Source organism: Natator depressus, chromosome 6, assembly GCF_965152275.1.
Source record: "Natator depressus isolate rNatDep1 chromosome 6, rNatDep2.hap1, whole genome shotgun sequence".
NCBI lineage: Eukaryota > Metazoa > Chordata > Testudines > Cheloniidae > Natator > Natator depressus.
In genome coordinates this window covers 86,689,246-86,706,691 of record NC_134239.1, presented here as the reverse complement: position 1 = coordinate 86,706,691, position 17,446 = coordinate 86,689,246, and the positions used below count along the sequence as shown (strand labels likewise).

The 17,446-nt window shown below is 41.2% G+C and overlaps 1 protein-coding gene across 2 annotated transcripts in view; it reads left to right on the top strand.

Annotated features, from left to right (window-relative positions):
* The window catches only part of SLC25A21 (solute carrier family 25 member 21), a 378,311-nt gene that overhangs the window by 238,163 nt on the left and 122,702 nt on the right, over nucleotides 1-17,446 (top strand). For both annotated transcript variants that reach the window (XM_074955881.1, XM_074955880.1), the window contains one exon: nucleotides 170-218. In XM_074955881.1, coding sequence (XP_074811982.1) covers nucleotides 170-218 — 49 coding nt within the window. The remainder of the gene's footprint in view (nucleotides 1-169; nucleotides 219-17,446) is intronic.

Genomic DNA, 17,446 nt, shown 5'->3' with positions numbered 1-17,446 from the left:
TATGTAATATATGTTTTTGTACTTTGCCCTCGGCTTTTAACTCCGTTTCCTTCATTGTACTCAGCTTTCTATTTTAACATTCACACTTAGAAAACTATTGGGGTCAGTACAACAAAGACTGCTGTTTTTACAAATGTTGATTAGGCCTCTCTTCTTTATCATCTTACAGGTCTTGTAGAAATTTGCCTCATGCACCCTCTTGATGTAGTGAAAACCAGGTAAGGTTCTGCTTGAACAAGTTTTATTGACACTGGAAAATGTCCAAATTGGGAGCTGTCAGAAAATAAAATGCTAGAACTTGTCCAAGTAAGATAACTTCTCCCTTTAATGGCATTTGTGTTTACTTACTGTTTTTTATAGCACTTGATAGACAGAATTTGAATGGCACGATGCATTTCTAGTTAGAGGTCATCTGAAGGTGTTAAATACTTTTTATGAAATACAGTCTTCAAATAATAGCAAAAGGAGATCGTATTAAATAAAAGTTGAACATTTAAATTTGCTTAAACTAAAGTGCCATATTGCCTTAGAAATATTTTTGAGACCTGCTGCAATGGGTCATGCTTTCAAAAGTTAGTACAAAAGGATGTTCTCCAAATTAGCACATGAAAATTGGTTATTTCACGTCAACTATATTTTTCCCTTCATTTTCCTGCATTAGCCATACAAATTTGTGTTTTTGTGAGTATACATGGTGAACCAATTTTGAAAAAAACTGTCCTAAAATTTCTGTTCTATCATATTGTTCATTTAGAAGAAAAAAAATCTATGATATTTGATTTCTGGCTATTGGAACTTGACATCTGAATTCATAATGTAACAAATCTACGCAGACATTACTAGTGCCAACGATTTGTGAAACTGACTGTAGTAAAGCACTAGCATTGCCAGTTGAAAAGTGAGAATTGAAGAAGGTGCCTGAAGTAGGAAAAAGAGACAGCAGTTCTCTGGGATGCTTAAAGTGATATTGAAAGTTTGTAAAGACATTTTCTGCTTGTTTTTTATAATTACGCTAAGGACTGTGGAGAAGGAAGTGATTCCATATTAGGAATTTTCTCTGAATTTTCCTCAGCACAGTATCCAGAATTCTTGGTCTCTTCAGTAACATAGCCACTTCCAGTTACTACAATGGTTTTCCTCTTGACTGGATGGGAACATTATGTACATATATAAACTGATGCAACTCTGCTATGTAGTGCATTTTTGTGGAGTTCTGCACTTTCTGCTCTACATTTTTTACAAAGGGGACAACGTGATTTTTTAAGATTAGTGAATCTTTGGTTGAACTGGGTTAGCACTCCAGAGGAACATCAAGACAATGCCAGAGGCCCACATCTTGTGGATTTGTGGCTGTGTATCCTTGCTTGATTCTTATGTGTTTTCTGTTTGCTTGACTATGTTTTTAATAAATGCGTTGGAGAAGGAAGTTCCTGCCTGAGATTATTTTGAATCTCAGGAAACACTTATGATAATGGTTTGGATTTTTTGTGAGAATATTTTGCAATATGTCTGCTGTATTTAATAATTTTCTATTATTGTACTGTACAATAATAATATGATCATTTATCCATGGAAGGTTTTGGAGAAGGGATGAGATATAAAATTATGTTCTTGTAAAATATAAACAAGCAACGTGCTCATTGGAGTTATTTCTTGCTAAATGTACATTTGAAAATAATTGTGTTTCATTCTGTATTAGGACACCAAAGAAGATCTCAAATCTGAGGAATTCATCTAAATTATTATACATATTAAAAAACAGAAAGGTCTCTCTCTCTCTTTCTCTCTTTGTTATTTTAGCCCAGTGCATCCCACTTCCTCTTCCAAATGAAATGATATACCCAGTTGGAAGATTATTGCTGTACTTTCCAATAAAAGAAGGCCTAACAGCCCATGGTGCATTTGATAATCTCACAGCAAATCTTTTGTTACCTTTTTTTTTCTTAACTGGATTATCCTTATGGAAGATGCAGCAGTCAGTAGAATAAATAAAGTACTGGGTCCCTATAGTCTCCCTGATGGCAACAACAAACTTTCCTTAAAGTCAATAAAAGTTACTTGTATCCTCTGGGTGGGTAGGGAGTGAGGATACAGCCCCTGGATTCCAATTGCTAAGAACTTCCAGATAGGGCTGCTGTCAAAATACAGAAGGTCAGGTTTTTTTGACTAATAAACCTTGATGATATCACTTGAATGGAAGACTGGCGAGCTGACGGGTATCCTAGTCTGAATGAATAATCACTTTTCTTTCTCCTTCTGCTTAGCCTTGATTGAAGGGAGGTATCATACTTTTTACCCATCAGACTTACCAACGTGTGACAAAGAAATGATTTTGTAATACTCATTATTTTTGAGATAGATATAGTAAAGTGTTTTTCCAACTAGAAAGCTGTAGTTTGTGCCTGATTGGTATATGTGTTAGTTCAAACAAATGTACCAATGTCATAACTTCACAATGTTTTATTGTTGGGAAAATGGACACTTGAGCAACAACTGACAGAAACTGTTTAAGGGATAATTAAGCTAGTTATGGGAATTTTGGGGAGACAAAGGGAAACCTGCTAATGGAAAATTGTTTGGGAGGAGGAGGATTTGGGCCAAATAAATAAAGTTAGGCCAAGCTGTAACTGGAGGTCCAAACTTAGCACTGTTTGAGTAGCTTTACGTCCAGTGTTAGAGTTTTGGTCATCCTCACAAACAGGTTTGAAAGGGTTAAGAAAATACCTGCACAAAACTTTCACTTTCCCCATTCCAGATTTTCTAATGGAATCCTGTCAGCGTAAAGTTGATGTGTAAAAAGTGGTGAATTAGGCCCAATAACTTCCAACTCGTGGGCACCATCATGAAATTTCATCATTCTCAGATCATCTTAAAGAAATCGTACATCCAAAAACAACATTGCAGCATTAGAATGCACAGGGATTGTGACTAGAGCTGGGTAAACAATGCAAAATAAATAAATAAATAAAAATTAAAAATGATATTAATATTTGCTCAGATTTATCAATGAATTCAATTCACATTCTCTATGCTTGCTCTCGTTTTGTTCACTCCCACAAATATTTGTACAGTTGTGTTTTACTGGCATCAGTGTTCCTGTAAAGCAAATTTCAAAGTTGCAAGTGCAAGTATTCACAGAAATTGTGAACTTTTGATTAGGGTGTAAGTATTTGCTTTGCATATGGTTGTGTATCATCCTATCAGGGAACGGAAACCATACCTCGTTCCTTATCAGGGCAATCATAACTGTATGACCCAAGATATATGCCCAGAGTTTAGCAGATTGGCCTAACGGTTGTTTAAAGCCTGATATGCAGAGTGTGGTTGAAATTATGGACTCCAGAATTCTGGAGCAATTTCTACAAGGCCGTGTCTGGGTTGGTTAGGAGGCGTCAATTCATAGAATCATAGAATCATAGAATATCAGGGTTGGAAGGGACCCCAGAAGGTCATCTAGTCCAACCCCCTGCTCGAAGCAGGACCAATTCCCAGTTAAATCATCCCAGCCAGGGCTTTGTCAAGCCTGACCTTAAAAACCTCTAAGGAAGGAGATTCTACCACCTTCCTAGGTAACGCATTCCAGTGTTTCACCACCCTCTTAGTGAAAAAGTTTTTCCTAATATCCAATCTAAACCTCCCCCATTGCAACTTGAGACCATTACTCCTCGTTCTGTCATCTGCTACCATTGAGAACAGTCTAGAGCCATCCTCTTTGGAACCCCCTTTCAGGTAGTTGAAAGCAGCTATCAAATCCCCCCTCATTCTTCTCTTCTGCAGACTAAACAATCCCAGCTCCCTCAGCCTCTCCTCATAAGTCATGTGCTCTAGACCCCTAATCATTTTTGTTGCCCTTCGCTGGACTCTCTCCAATTTATCCACATCCTTCTTGTAGTGTGGGGCCCAAAACTGGACACAGTACTCCAGATGAGGCCTCACCAGTGTCGAATAGAGGGGAACGATCACATCCCTCGATCTGCTGGCTATGCCCCTACTTATACATCCCAAAATGCCATTGGCCTTCTTGGCAACAAGGGCACACTGTTGACTCATATCCAGCTTCTCGTCCACTGTCACCCCTAGGTCCTTTTCCGCAGAACTGCTGCCTAGCCATTCGGTCCCTAGTCTGTAGCGGTGCATTGGATTCTTCCATCCTAAGTGCAGGACCCTGCACTTATCCTTATTGAACCTCATCAGATTTCTTTTGGCCCAATCCTCCAATTTGTCTAGGTCCTTCTGTATCCTATCCCTCCCCTCCAGCGTATCTACCACTCCTCCCAGTTTAGTATCATCTGCAAATTTGCTGAGAGTGCAATCCACACCATCCTCCAGATCATTTATGAAGATATTGAACAAAACCGGCCCCAGGACCGACCCCTGGGGCACTCCACTTGACACCGGCTGCCAACTAGACATGGAGCCATTTATCACTACCCTTGAGCCCGACAATCTAGCCAGCTTTCTACCCACCTTATAGTGCATTCATCCAGCCCATACTTCTTTAACTTGCTGACAAGAATACTGTGGGAGACCGTGTCAAAAGCTTTGCTAAAGTCAAGAAACAATACATCCACTGCTTTCCCTTCATCCACAGAACCAGTAATCTCATCATAAAAGGCGATTAGATTAGTCAGGCATGACCTTCCCTTGGTGAATCCATGCTGACTGTTCCTGATCACTTTCCTCTCATGTAAGTGCTTCAGGATTGATTCTTTGAGGACCTGCTCCATGATTTTTCCAGGGACTGAGGTGAGGCTGACCGGCCTGTAGTTCCCAGGATCCTCCTTCTTCCCTTTTTTAAAGATTGGCACTACATTAGCCTTTTTCCAGTCATCCGGGACTTCCCCCGTTCGCCACGAGTTTTCAAAGATAATGGCCAAGGGCTCTGCAATCACAGCCGCCAATTCCTTCAGCACTCTCGGATGTAACTCGTCCGGCCCCATGGACTTGTGCACGTCCAGCTTTTCTAAATAGTCCCTAACCACCTCTATCTCCACAGAGGGCTGGCCATCTCTTCCCCATTCTGTGATGCCCAGCGCAGCAGTCTGGGAGCTGACCTTGTTAGTGAAAACAGAGGCAAAAAAAGCATTGAGTACATTAGCTTTTTCCACATCCTCTGTCACTAGGTTGCCTCCCTCATTCAGTAAGGGGCCCACACTTTCCTTGGCTTTCTTCTTGTTGCCAACATACCTGAAGAAACCCTTCTTGTTACTCTTGACATCTCTTGCTAGCTGCAGCTCCAGGTGCGATTTGGCCCTCCTTATATCTTTCCTACATGCCCGAGCAATATTTTTATACTCTTCCCTGGTCATATGTCCAACCTTCCACTTCTTGTAAGCTTCTTTTTTATGTTTAAGATCCGCTAGGATTTCACCATTAAGCCAAGCTGGTCGCTTGCCATGTTTACTATTCTTTCGACTCATCGGGATGGTTTGTCCCTGTAACCTCAACAGGGATTCCTTGAAATACAGCCAGCTCTCCTGGACTCCCTTCCCCTTCATGATAGTCCCCCAGGGGATCCTACCCATCCGTTCCCTGAGGGAGTCGAAGTCTGCTTTCCTGAAGTCCAGGGTCCGTATCCTGCTGCTTACCTTTCTTCCCTGCGTCAGGATCCTGAACTCAACCAACTCATGGTCACTGCCTCCCAGATTCCCATCCACTTTTGCTTCCCCCACTAATTCTACCCGGTTTGTGAGCAGCAGGTCAAGAAAAGCGCCCCCCCTAGTTGGCTCCCCTAGCACTTGCGCCAGAAAATTGTCCCCTACGCTTTCCAAAAACTTCCTGGATTCAAAACCCTGGAGGAGAAGGTCAAACTGACAGAGGAGTTTGAGGAAGCAGATTTTCCCTGACAGGTACATTGTCCATTTAATAAATCTGAACTGGGAAAAGAAGTTTGGGGAAATGGCTGGGGTGAAGCCTGCAGAGAAGAAAATGGAGAACAGAGGAACTCCTTTGGGGAGGTGGGAAATTATCTGCTACCAGTGTGGGAGACAGGCCCCTATACAGACTCTGCACTGTCTGAATTTTGTGGTTGGACTGGGACCTTGGGAGAGTGCCAGAGAAAAAAAAGCAACCATCTTGATGAAGATGGGGGAGGAGATGAGAGAATGGCCAGGTGTTTGTTGGCTAGGAAAGATGTGGTAAAGTCACTCTGTATCCTACCAGGGAAAGGCTGAGTCTGGAGTGCATCCATGTGGAGAGAAGACTCTACCCAATGGTCAAGATACCCCTAAAGGTCCAGGTTAAGTTGAGATAGAAACAACTTGGAGTTGTGGTTAGGTTGTCCCATCTGTTGGTATTAGGGATGAACTGGAACTCCTTCCCATTTAGGAACCAAGTAGGCATCTAAGGTCCATAGCAGAAGGGAACTGAGCCACCGAGGAAGATGAAGAAATGGCTTGAAGTAGGGAAGCAGAAGAACCCTGGACAACAGGATACAAGCCAGGGGGTGAAAGAGGGAAATGAACGTTCCTGAGAAGAAAATGGAAAAAGGGAAGAACTGGCCAAGCAGGCACTGGGGGCGGGGGAGGCAAGAAAGGAAGCCCAAAAGTATCAGAGGAGGATGGGCAGTCCTCAGAATGTTTGTTGCCATGGTTTTGAGAGGAGGAACCCTGAGATATGTTGGTAGGACTAGGACAGGGGTAGGCAACCTATGACACGCGTACCAAAGGCGGCACGCGAGCTGATTTTCAATGGCACTCACACTGCCCGGGTCCTGGCCACTGGTCCAGGGGGCTCTGCATTTTAATTTAATTGTAAATGAAGCTTCTTAGATATTTTTAAAACCTTATTTACTTTACATACAACAATAGTTTAGTTATATATTATAGACTTATAGAAAGAGACCTTCTAAAAATGTTAAAATATATTATTGGCACGCAAAACTTTAAATTAGAGGGAATAAATGAAGACTCGACATACCACTTCTGAAAGGTTGCTGACCCCTGGACTAGGAGAACAAGAGACCATAGAGAAAGGAGATGAAGGGATTCACCCGACCCAAAATAAAAAGGGTGAACGGGAGGAGATTAGATCTTCGAATTGCCTCTGGTATGAAGACCAGTGGACTGAAACTGAATTATGAGGATGTTCCTCCGCTATGAAATATGACTTTTGTGGGTGTAGATGCGATAACCACCCTGGAGGCAAGTGCGGGAAAAGGGCACCTGGTGCCTCCTCTAAAGAAGGGAGGGCATGAGGGAAAAGGAACCTCAGCGTTCGACAATTGGGGAAGATGTGTGACAGAGGGCTGGAAGCTAACAGGTGAGCCAGCACTCTGATCTCTTAGGCACCAAACAGCTCCCCTGGAGAAGGCTCAATGGGGATATGCAGCTAATTAGCTAGTCAGTCTGGGAGAACTGAGGAACCAATTAGCCATCAGCTGTGGGATATAAAAGAAGACACAGGAAAGAAGTAAGGGGAGAGGACCCTGGGGTAGCTGAGCCCAGTATTCTCTGAGATCTTGAGAAAGAGAGACCCTCTGTTCTTCCCCGGTCCTGTGGGAAAGAATCACTGAAAATACTTTGCTGCGCAGGGCTGTACTGGTGTTGGTGATGGGAATATAAATAAATTCACACAAAGTTACCACTGAGGGGTTTCTGTGGCATCAGATCAGAGGACAGTGATAGAGGGTGCCGTGTTACAGTCACCTCAGGGAAATGAGAAAATGCCCTTCTGTCTCTTATGTGGTCAAGAGTAGACACAGGCCCGCATCAAAAACCTGAGACTGAAACTCCAGCCCACAAATTTTGGGGAAGTTTTGATCCATTTTGTGATTTAGATTTCATGCCTCGCTGTTATCTTTGTAACGAGCTAAACCAACACCCTGGATTCAAAACCCCCTGAGCTTTGGAAAAGTTAAGAGAGGATCCAAGTCCAGATATGAACTTTTCTCCTAGCTCCAGTCAGAAACTTTTCTACTGGTGATTCCCTCCCCCTGCCTCTTGTTCCAATTTCTGTTGTTTCTGCTCATATTAGAAGAGTTCAGCTTACTACATGTGTTTCCGATCTCATTCCATCTGTTGTTTTGCAAGAGCTCCTTCCTTTTATATCATTAATTCCTCTTTGATTTCAGGTCTTTTTCATTCAAGTGAGCAGAAGTGGAGCCTGTTCTGAAAAGCCTTGGCTTAGAATAAAAGATTGATAACAATTGTCATCTGACTTCCATTTCTTTCTAACATACCTGAGTGCATTGTCCTTACCCAATATTACTATCAGTACATGATCATAATTTACTTGGTTCATGTTGACCTGGGTTTGGTTCAGGTTATTTGACTAACCAGCTTTGATTAGGTTCTTAATCAACTTATTTCTGCCAAACCGCAAGGCTTTTCACTAGTATCTTTCTTGATTTATCAGTGAACTTGGATATACTCACGCATGGGATCCTCATGCATGCTGTAGTTGATCTTCTGGTTTTGGCATTCAGGATTCAGCACTTAAATAGTCTGAATGTTTCCTTACAGATTATTCATGCCAGGTTTTATGTAATAAGAACTTATCTCAAGTTAACAATAATTTTGATGTGGATGTGCTCCAGAGCTCAGTCATTTGTGCTTTGTAAGAAGGAAAACAATCTGTTAGGAATTAATAAGGGCATATGGACTAATAGTTCCAACTAGATATGCTATTCCAATTTAAATCCTGCCCAGAACTGAAGAACAGTATTGGTGTGCACTGTTAAACAGATGCTGCATTTTTCAGTGCTGGGCAAAATTATTCCTGTTTGTATGCGCAGACATACCATGTATATAGTTAATACAAATGCTGGTTTCTCATCTGTTCATGTGATACTGGGGCATTTGTGATCAAGAAACAGAGGAGCTTTACAGTTGCCTTTTTAAAACAAGGGTATTTTTGGTAAAAAGAAAAGGAGTACTTGTGGCACCTTAGAGACTAACCAATTTATTTGAGCATAAGCTTTCGTGAGCTACATCATCCGATGAAGTGAGCTGTAGCTCATGAAAGCTTATGCTCAAATAAATTGGTTAGTCTCTAAGGTGCCACAAGTACTCCTTTTCTTTTTGCGAATACAGACTAACACGGCTGTTACTCTGAAACCTGGTATTTTTGGTGAAGAGCCCTGTCACAGGGCACCTCCCTCGCTACCTGGAGAACCTCACTGTCTAGCCAGTTGAGATGGTTTCACAGTTACAAACACACACTGGGCTCCCCAGCCCAGGCTCACACTCTGAGTTCCTCTTGTGCTGCCAGTTGCTTCTTGTTTCGTCCCCTTATATTCCCACAATGACCTTGTTAACCCAGTGATTGTCACCCAGGTGCTCACAATCCCCCAACAGAAAGTGTATAATTGCCTTCAACAATGTCAGCCATTTAGGGTGCTGCTGATAGCACCCTATCACAGGGTCTTGATTCTAGAATTTACTTCCCCTTGTTATGAAAGAGCCTAGATTCGTTGTCCCTCAGTTTACAGTACTGGACCTGTTTTCCCAGGCCTTTCCTGACAGGGCGGGATGAGTGATGAGTGAGTTGGGATGGCTGGGGGAGACTTTTATTTTATTGGTGGGGCGTCCTTATGTGGACAGTGCTCAAATGTAGTTTTTTGTTTTGGAGATTTATTGTTCAGTGTGTGATTTTATAAATAATAGGTGCTTTTCTGAACAACTGAAATAAATCCAGCAAAATAGTCACTTCCTTTTAGAGATAAGGGGCTCACAGGACTCTGCTTTGGGTTTGGCAAATCCTCAATTGTTGTATTTTGCCATTACAATGGCCAAACAAAAAACACCCTTGGTTTTAGTTTCCTGATTCACCTGTGACTTGCAGAAATGTGAAGTGTCTGACAAATATCCCTTGCACACACCTGACATGCTCAAAATAGATCAATAATCTCCATTTCCCCTTTAAAGGGTCTTTCCCATGTTTCTAGGGCTGTTAGGGGAATGCCATAAAATAAATGAAAACTCCAGAATCCTCAATAGATATCTGCATATTAGAAATATACAGGTGGCCAGTCTCCTTGCACTGACAGGACGGGAAGTCACTGAGGATAGGAAGCAAGTGAAGGGAACCCCTGTCATAAATATAAAGGGAAGGGTAACCACCTTTAAAATCCCTCCTGGCCAGAGGAAAAACGCTTTCACCTGTAAAGGGTTAAGAAGCTAGGATAACCTCGCTGGCATCTGACCCAAATGACCAATGAGGAGACAAGATACTTTCAAAGCTGGAGGGGGGGAGAAACAAAGGGTCTGTCTGTGTTATGCTTTTGCCGGGGACAGAACAGGAATGGAGTCTTAGAACTTAGTAAGTAATCTAGCTAGATATGCGTTAGATTACGATTTCTTTAAATGGCTGAGAAATTAAGCTGTGCTGAATAGAATGGATATTCCTGTCTTTGTGTCTTTTTGTAACTTAAGGTTTTGCCTAGAGGGATTCTCTATGTTTTGAATCTGTTACCATGTAAGGTATTTACCATCCTGATTTTACAGAGGTGATTCTTTTTTTACTTTTTCTTCTATTAAAATTCTTCTTGTAACAAACTGAATACTTTTTTCACTGTTCTTAAGATCCAAGGGTTTGGTCTGTGGTCACCTATGCAAACTGGTGAAGATTTTTATCAAACCTTCCCCAGGAAGGGGGGTGCAAGGTTTTGGTGAGGATTTTGGGGGGAAAGACGTTTCCAAACGGCTCTTTCCCAATAATAAACCCGGTTAGACGTTTGGTGGTGGCAGTGAAAGTCCAAGGGCAACAGGTAAAATAGTTTGTACCTTGGGGAAGTTTTAACCTAAGCTGGTAAAAGTTAGCTTAGGAGGTTTTCATGCAGGTCCCCACATCTGTACCCTAGAGTTCAGAGTGGGGAAGGAACCTTGACACCCCCCTTGGGAGAAATGGGGAGAGACGCATTAGCAGGTGGTGAGGTAAGCTTTTTGGGAGGAAGGGAAGTAGATTAAAAGTCTCTCACAGGAGCAAGAGGAAGAGGATTTCTGAGCAATTGCTGGGACTAAGGGCAAGACATCAGTGATAGTTATTCTTACTTATTTCCTCCCCAGCACAGACCTGGATGTGTAGAAGTCCCCCTGCAGTTTTGGAATCCTGTTGAATCCTAAACCACAGGAAGTGGTCCAGATCTAGTGCTCTGAATCAAATCTGGCCATATTTGGACTTGGGGCTCTTGTTTCGGTCTCTCTCTGCCACCCTTTTCCCTTTATTTAAAATACCACAAGTGCCAGGTTTTTGCACACTTGGCCTATCTCTGGAAGTACTCTTCACTGAAGATGATCCAGGAACAGATTGAAAGCATGCTAAAAGGACACTTTTTCAACAAGTCAGTATTTTTTAAATTCCTTACCTGGCTTACCATTAACAAGACTTTAGCTTATGGACACTGGGGAAATTTTAAACTTTGAATTTACTCTTCACAGGTTTATGCTCTTTTTATCTTTCATTCTAACGCAGTAGCACAATGCTCTTTGTATGTTTGTGTTTCCAGTACTTGCAAAGATCGGGTACCCCTTTTGTATTAAGATTTCCTGGCAGCTACAAGGGCAGCATTAGTAAGTTGACAGGAGCCTGAGGGTTTCCCTTCTATAATCTGCATATATATATATATATATATATATATATATATATATATACACGAAAGCACACAGACACGTTTGCTTGTGTTGGTGGGTGTCTTCCTTGATACAGAAGGGGAAATTGCTTGATGTTTGAGTTCACTCGCAGTGGAAAAACCTGCAGTTGATTAGCTCTATCCTCATATTGCAGTTACAAGGAGAGGGCAGCCATGGACTGCATTTTATGAGTCCATGGACTGCACATTGTGTACTCCTGGTATATGTCCAAAAAATTCTGTTTTTTTTTTTAATTTAAGTTCATGAAAATATTTCCTTTCATAATGTAGGGCTACATAGCATCCTCTGCCATGGATGACTGTGACAAAAATGGCCCAACATTGTGGTAGTAGGGGACAGTCCCATCCTGATTCCAGACATGACAGAATCCCTACATGTGGCTCTGAGAGGGCAGATGCAGGGAAGGGAAGGAGCCAGAGAGCAGGTGCTCTCCAAAACATGCCCCTGTGGAGAATGGCAGCATTCCCAGTTAGAAATCTGCCCACAAATAACAGGAATATCTCCACCTCCATACATTTCAGTCTCTGAAGAAGGTTTTGATGCAGCTGCAGGCAGGGATCATCTGGGAGTGATGCTACCAAGGAAGAAAGGGAAAGGATGAAGTGTGGAGCCATTTGGATACTTGAACAATCCTTTCTATAGTGTCTCAAGGTTCAGACAGATCTCAGAAAATCCATGGGTTCGTAAACCCATGGCAACCCCATGCTTGCACTGGTACAAAGTATCTTCCTTGATTCAGAAGGGGAAGTTGCTCTGAGCGTCCCTAAACCTCCAACTGCCAGAAGCTGGGACTGAACTACAGGGGATGGATCACTTGAAAATTGCTCTGTTCTGTTCATTTCCTCTGAAGTATCTGGCACCGACCACTGTCAGAAGACAGAATAGTGAGCTAGATGGACCATTGATCTGATCCAATATGGCCTTTCTTATGGGAAACCACCTCTAGGGTTGAGATGGGTGTTCAGTTTCTATAGTCTGTTTAGTGCTTGGCCTCTCTACTACAACTGATAACAGGTATGGCAGTTATAGTGGGGGTTCTAGAGTATCACCATTCCACTAGGAAATATATTGAGACCACCAAACTAATTTAAAGTAGAACACACAATAGCTGGCAGATTGTATATCAGTTTTTGATCACTATCTACCTGAGATAGGTTTTAACCAGTGAATTAGCTACAATCAAGCTCTATTTCCCATTACAAATCCCCTGAGCCATTTACCTTCCAGTTCAAGATTTTAAAAAAAATATATTTGGTAAGCAGTGTCTTATTTATTTTTGACTGTTCATTTGATTTGTGTATAGCACTTTGATCCAGGTAAGTAGTTCTCTCTCTAAACACATTAACATATGATGACAGTGTCATTAATGACCTTTACAGAGATGAATTCTTGCTGGTATTGAGTCACAAAACAATGCAGGTATAATACAAGTGTTTGTCCTCTGACAGAGAATGTGATCGTGGAGGAAAAGAGAGGAATGAGAGTCTGGTCAGAAGGGATGAGATTGAGCAGCTAGGTTGGTTCATAGAGTCAAATTCAAAAGTGATATGTAGGGTTGTATACATTATATCCTATTTGACTCATTTAGACTCCTTCAGACCTGATGACGCCCGTTCTATCCCTGTGTAACGGGGTCCAAACTGGTGTAACTTACACACCAAGGAACTAGAAGAAGGTGTAGATAGAAGTGGTGTCAATTTCTTTAATTTACACCATTGTCTAACTCCCTGTTGAGTAAATTACACCAATTTAGACCATCCCCCCCCTTACTCCATGGCAGAGTTGGTGTCATTAGGTTTGAGGGAGCCTGAATATAATGGAATCCAATCTTGACCACCTTATATATCATTTCTGAATTTGACCCAAAGATTCTAGAGCTGGGAGATGCCTATTAGATTGTCATGTCCATCCATCTGCTAGCACAGGATTGTTGTCAATTGTACAACTACTAGTGTTTTGTCCAGTCAAGTTTTAAATGTGCCAAGTGACAGAGCTCCCACCATGTCCCTCAGGAGGCTATTATACAGTCTAATACATTTCTGCTGGAAAGCTTTTTCCTAATATTTGGGCTGAACTTTCCATAACATAATTTCATCCCATTACTGCTAGTTATTCCCCTTTTACTATGCTACATCACTCTTCTCCCACATTTGTGTTGACATCCTCCCGATATGTGTAGACTATTAGCATGAGCCCATTTTCTTTCACCCAAGCCCGTATGAAGGTGAGCTGATCAGACAAACAGGCTTACTAAAAAATCCTCTCTGCATGTAAATCTTCTATTTAAAATATAAGTATTTAAAAGGAAACCATAGGGGACAGTTATAAATGAGAGGAAGGCAGAAAGCACAGGGCTAGGTGTTGGGAAAGGACACGGGATTATATTAACAAGAAAAATATATGTTTAAATTAAGTATTTAAAATGGGAATTGGGGAGTGGAAATGAGCAGATGTTGATGTAGAATAGCAGGCTGGAGACAACTGAACAGGGAATGGTTTTTAAAATGTATCCTATTTTTTTAAAGGAATACTTAAAATTAGGATTTAGCAGCTGGGAAAGGTTAGATGGGCCATGGGTTGGAGACATCTATGCTATACATATGATTTTTTAAAAAAACAATTTAACAGAGCAGATGGGTGGGTTATTAACAGATGTTAATGATTTGTCAGTGGTATGAAACATTAAGATCACATTCAGGGTAGACCATGGTCATGCCTGATTTCTAACTCAGGGACAAAAATTTAGGGTTAGACCACTGTCATGCCTGATTTCTAACTATGGATGGAATATGCCTGAAATAAAGCAAGCAAGGAACCACTTTATTTTTTTTTAAATAGCAAAAAACTCTATTTATTTTTATTGGTGTTTGGTCGTGTGGCAATACTACTGAGATAATTTAAGGATAGAATACCACTACTTAACAACTTCATGCACAATAAACAGAAGGACAATTATTGACCGCTTTACAATAGTATTGTTTTTAACTATTTGGTGAGCTGCCTTTTGGAAGCTACTGATCCAAAAGAAGAAAGCTGTTGGAAACACAATATAACCGTAGTGAGGCCAATAATTCTTTCAAAGTAGTTGGCCATTAATATTGTGTTTAAATACTGTATATCCCTAAAAATAACTATATTTAACCAATGGGTTCCAAATAAATCTATAAATAAATAGAGATAATATCTTACTTGAGGAACTATGTTTTGTGTGTTTTTATTAGCAGATGTATCAGTGTGTATTCGAGGTCTAGAGGGGTTTTTGAGAAACAAGAGTCTTCATGGAAATAAAAATACCATATCCAAAATAATCTTGGCAAGACAGAGTTCTGGTTTTTTATTTATTTCTCAAGAGGTTGCAAAATATTTCTAATGAAATATCTGCAAGTTTTTAACCGCTGTAATATGTTGTAGTAAGCTGATGGCTCTCTGGTTAAAAGCCCCGTGGGCTAGACTGTGCTTATAACAACCTACGCTGAGCAAGGGGCAAAGTGTAGCTGTTCTACCCCAAGATCACCCTAAGCAGGGAATTATGCCTCTCTGAAGTACAATTCCTCCCTTCATAATGAACAGCTGGTCCATATCTGTATCAAATTACTTACGCTAGCCAAGGCTCAGACATCCTTCACCCGTCTCTGCCCATTCCCTGTGCACCTGTGCTGGAGGTGGAATAATAGATGAGCATCCCCTGCTGACTTTCTGCTATACCCTGCAGTGGAAGCGTTGCGGGAGGAGGGTGTCCTACGTCACACTATATCCTTGCCACATATGCGGAGCCACGAGCGGACCCAATATTTGTCATTGAGAAGAGTGAGAAACCTTTTAAATTGCTACTTCGTGTAATAACGATCTAGCATCTACACAAATCTCATTCCATGCAGTGGCTTAATCCAGGCTGCTTTCTCCCAGGAGCTGATTCAAGTGCTTCCTGGGTAAAGCAGCGTGTCTTATTTTATTGTTTTTTAGAGAAAACCACTGTGATTCAGGCTGTGCTGTTCATCTGCACGGCATGAAGACCAGGACTTTTCCGCATGGGTTAAGACCTCTGCAACATTCTTGGGCTGGCAAATCTTCATTTTACAACCCTGTGCTTTGGCCACGTGTCTTTCCTGGCTGGTATAGGCTAGCAGGCCAGTGCAACATCCTTGGCTGGAGGAGAATGTTTAAGGAGGGCAGAGTGCCAACCACTCTTAAAGAAGCATGTGTGTGCTCAAGAAACCATCATTTGACACTGGCAATCTGGCCAATTATCAACCTGGATCTAATCTGCAAAGGCAAAAGGGGGATTGTAACTCTTTCTTGCTTATTTATGTTGAATGTAGACAGTAGAAATGCTTTCTCTGAAAATGAAATTTTATATTTTCAATGTTTCTTACATTAGAAATTCTGGTCTTTTCAGCCTTGAAAGCAATATGGACCTGTAGAGAACTGGCAAGATTATCATCTCAGCTGCTCACTAAGTAAAAACTGATTAATTGAGTTAGAAATTAGGTTACATCCAGATTGTTTAAAACTCTTCACTTTTGTTTGTTTTTTATCAATGCCTATGTTACTCAAAAGCCTGAGGAATACTTGTGGGGGAAAGATCGCTATCGTTAAGATTCAACACTTCCCTTCCTTCAAAAAGAAAAGGAGGACTTGTGGCACCTTAGAGACTAACCAATTTATTTGAGCATGAGCTTTCGTGAGCTACAGCTCACTTCATCGGATGCATACTGTGGAAATTGCAGAAGACCAGCAGGAGAGTGGGGTGGGAGGAGGTATTGTTTCATGGTGTCTGTGTATATAATGTCTTCTGCAATTTCCACAGTATGCATCCGATGAAGTGAGCTGTAGCTCACGAAAGCTCATGCTCAAATAAATTGGTGAGTCTCTAAGGTGCCACAAGTCCTCCTTTTCTTTTTGCGAATACAGACTAACACGGCTGTTACTCTGAAACCTTCCCTTCCTTCAGTTAACAACTGAAAAAGATGATAAGATGCATCTCTGAGAATCCCAATGAGGCTACTAGCAGAACCAAGAAAGACCAGACTAGATATTCCTGAGATTACTAAATTAAAAAACAAGTAGGAAGGAAACAAAGGTTGAAAATACACTTTTCAACTCTTTCTTATAAATCATAAAGAAGCAAAAAAGGATGAAACCTATTTTTCCTTTCCCTTTGCAATTCCCCGGTAAGTGAATCAGTGCACACAAATGCCTGTATGGCACGTATCTCACTCTACCTCTGATTTGATTAAATAAGGACTCTAGTTTACATAACCACCAATTTCTGTATCCTGCCTGATTGCCAATATTTCACAGCATTATACCTGCTGTTATTAAAACACATCTTGAAAACATTGAAGTAATTCACTTGGACAAAAGTGTTCTTTCTCTAAGGACATTGTCTGAGTTCCATCCCCATTCCTTAAAGATGAGTAGCAAATAATTCCAGAACGTCAGTTGTGCTGGAAGGCTTTCTTAGCTTGGTCATGGGAAGGTGCATTGTCTCCTAAAGGAACACCAAGATGTCATCGTGTACTTCCTTTTTATCCCTTGCCCCCTTTCCTCATTTTTTATTGCAACGCTGCTTTAGTGTCTAAACCATTTGCTGACAAACCAAAAAACTGGAGCAGCTTGCAGTGTCTTAGTTCTACTCATAATGGCAGCCTGTAGCATGCAGGATAGTGTGTGGCACATATCTCATGGATTCTAGGTATATACAGTACTATAATGTAGCTAGAGACAGACCCTGATCTAACAAAGCATTTAAGCTCATGAGTAAATACATCCCTATTCAACAAAGCACTTAAGCTCATGCTTAGTTAAATGTTGTAAACCTTAAAGCTGTAGTTAAATACTTTGCTGAACTGGAA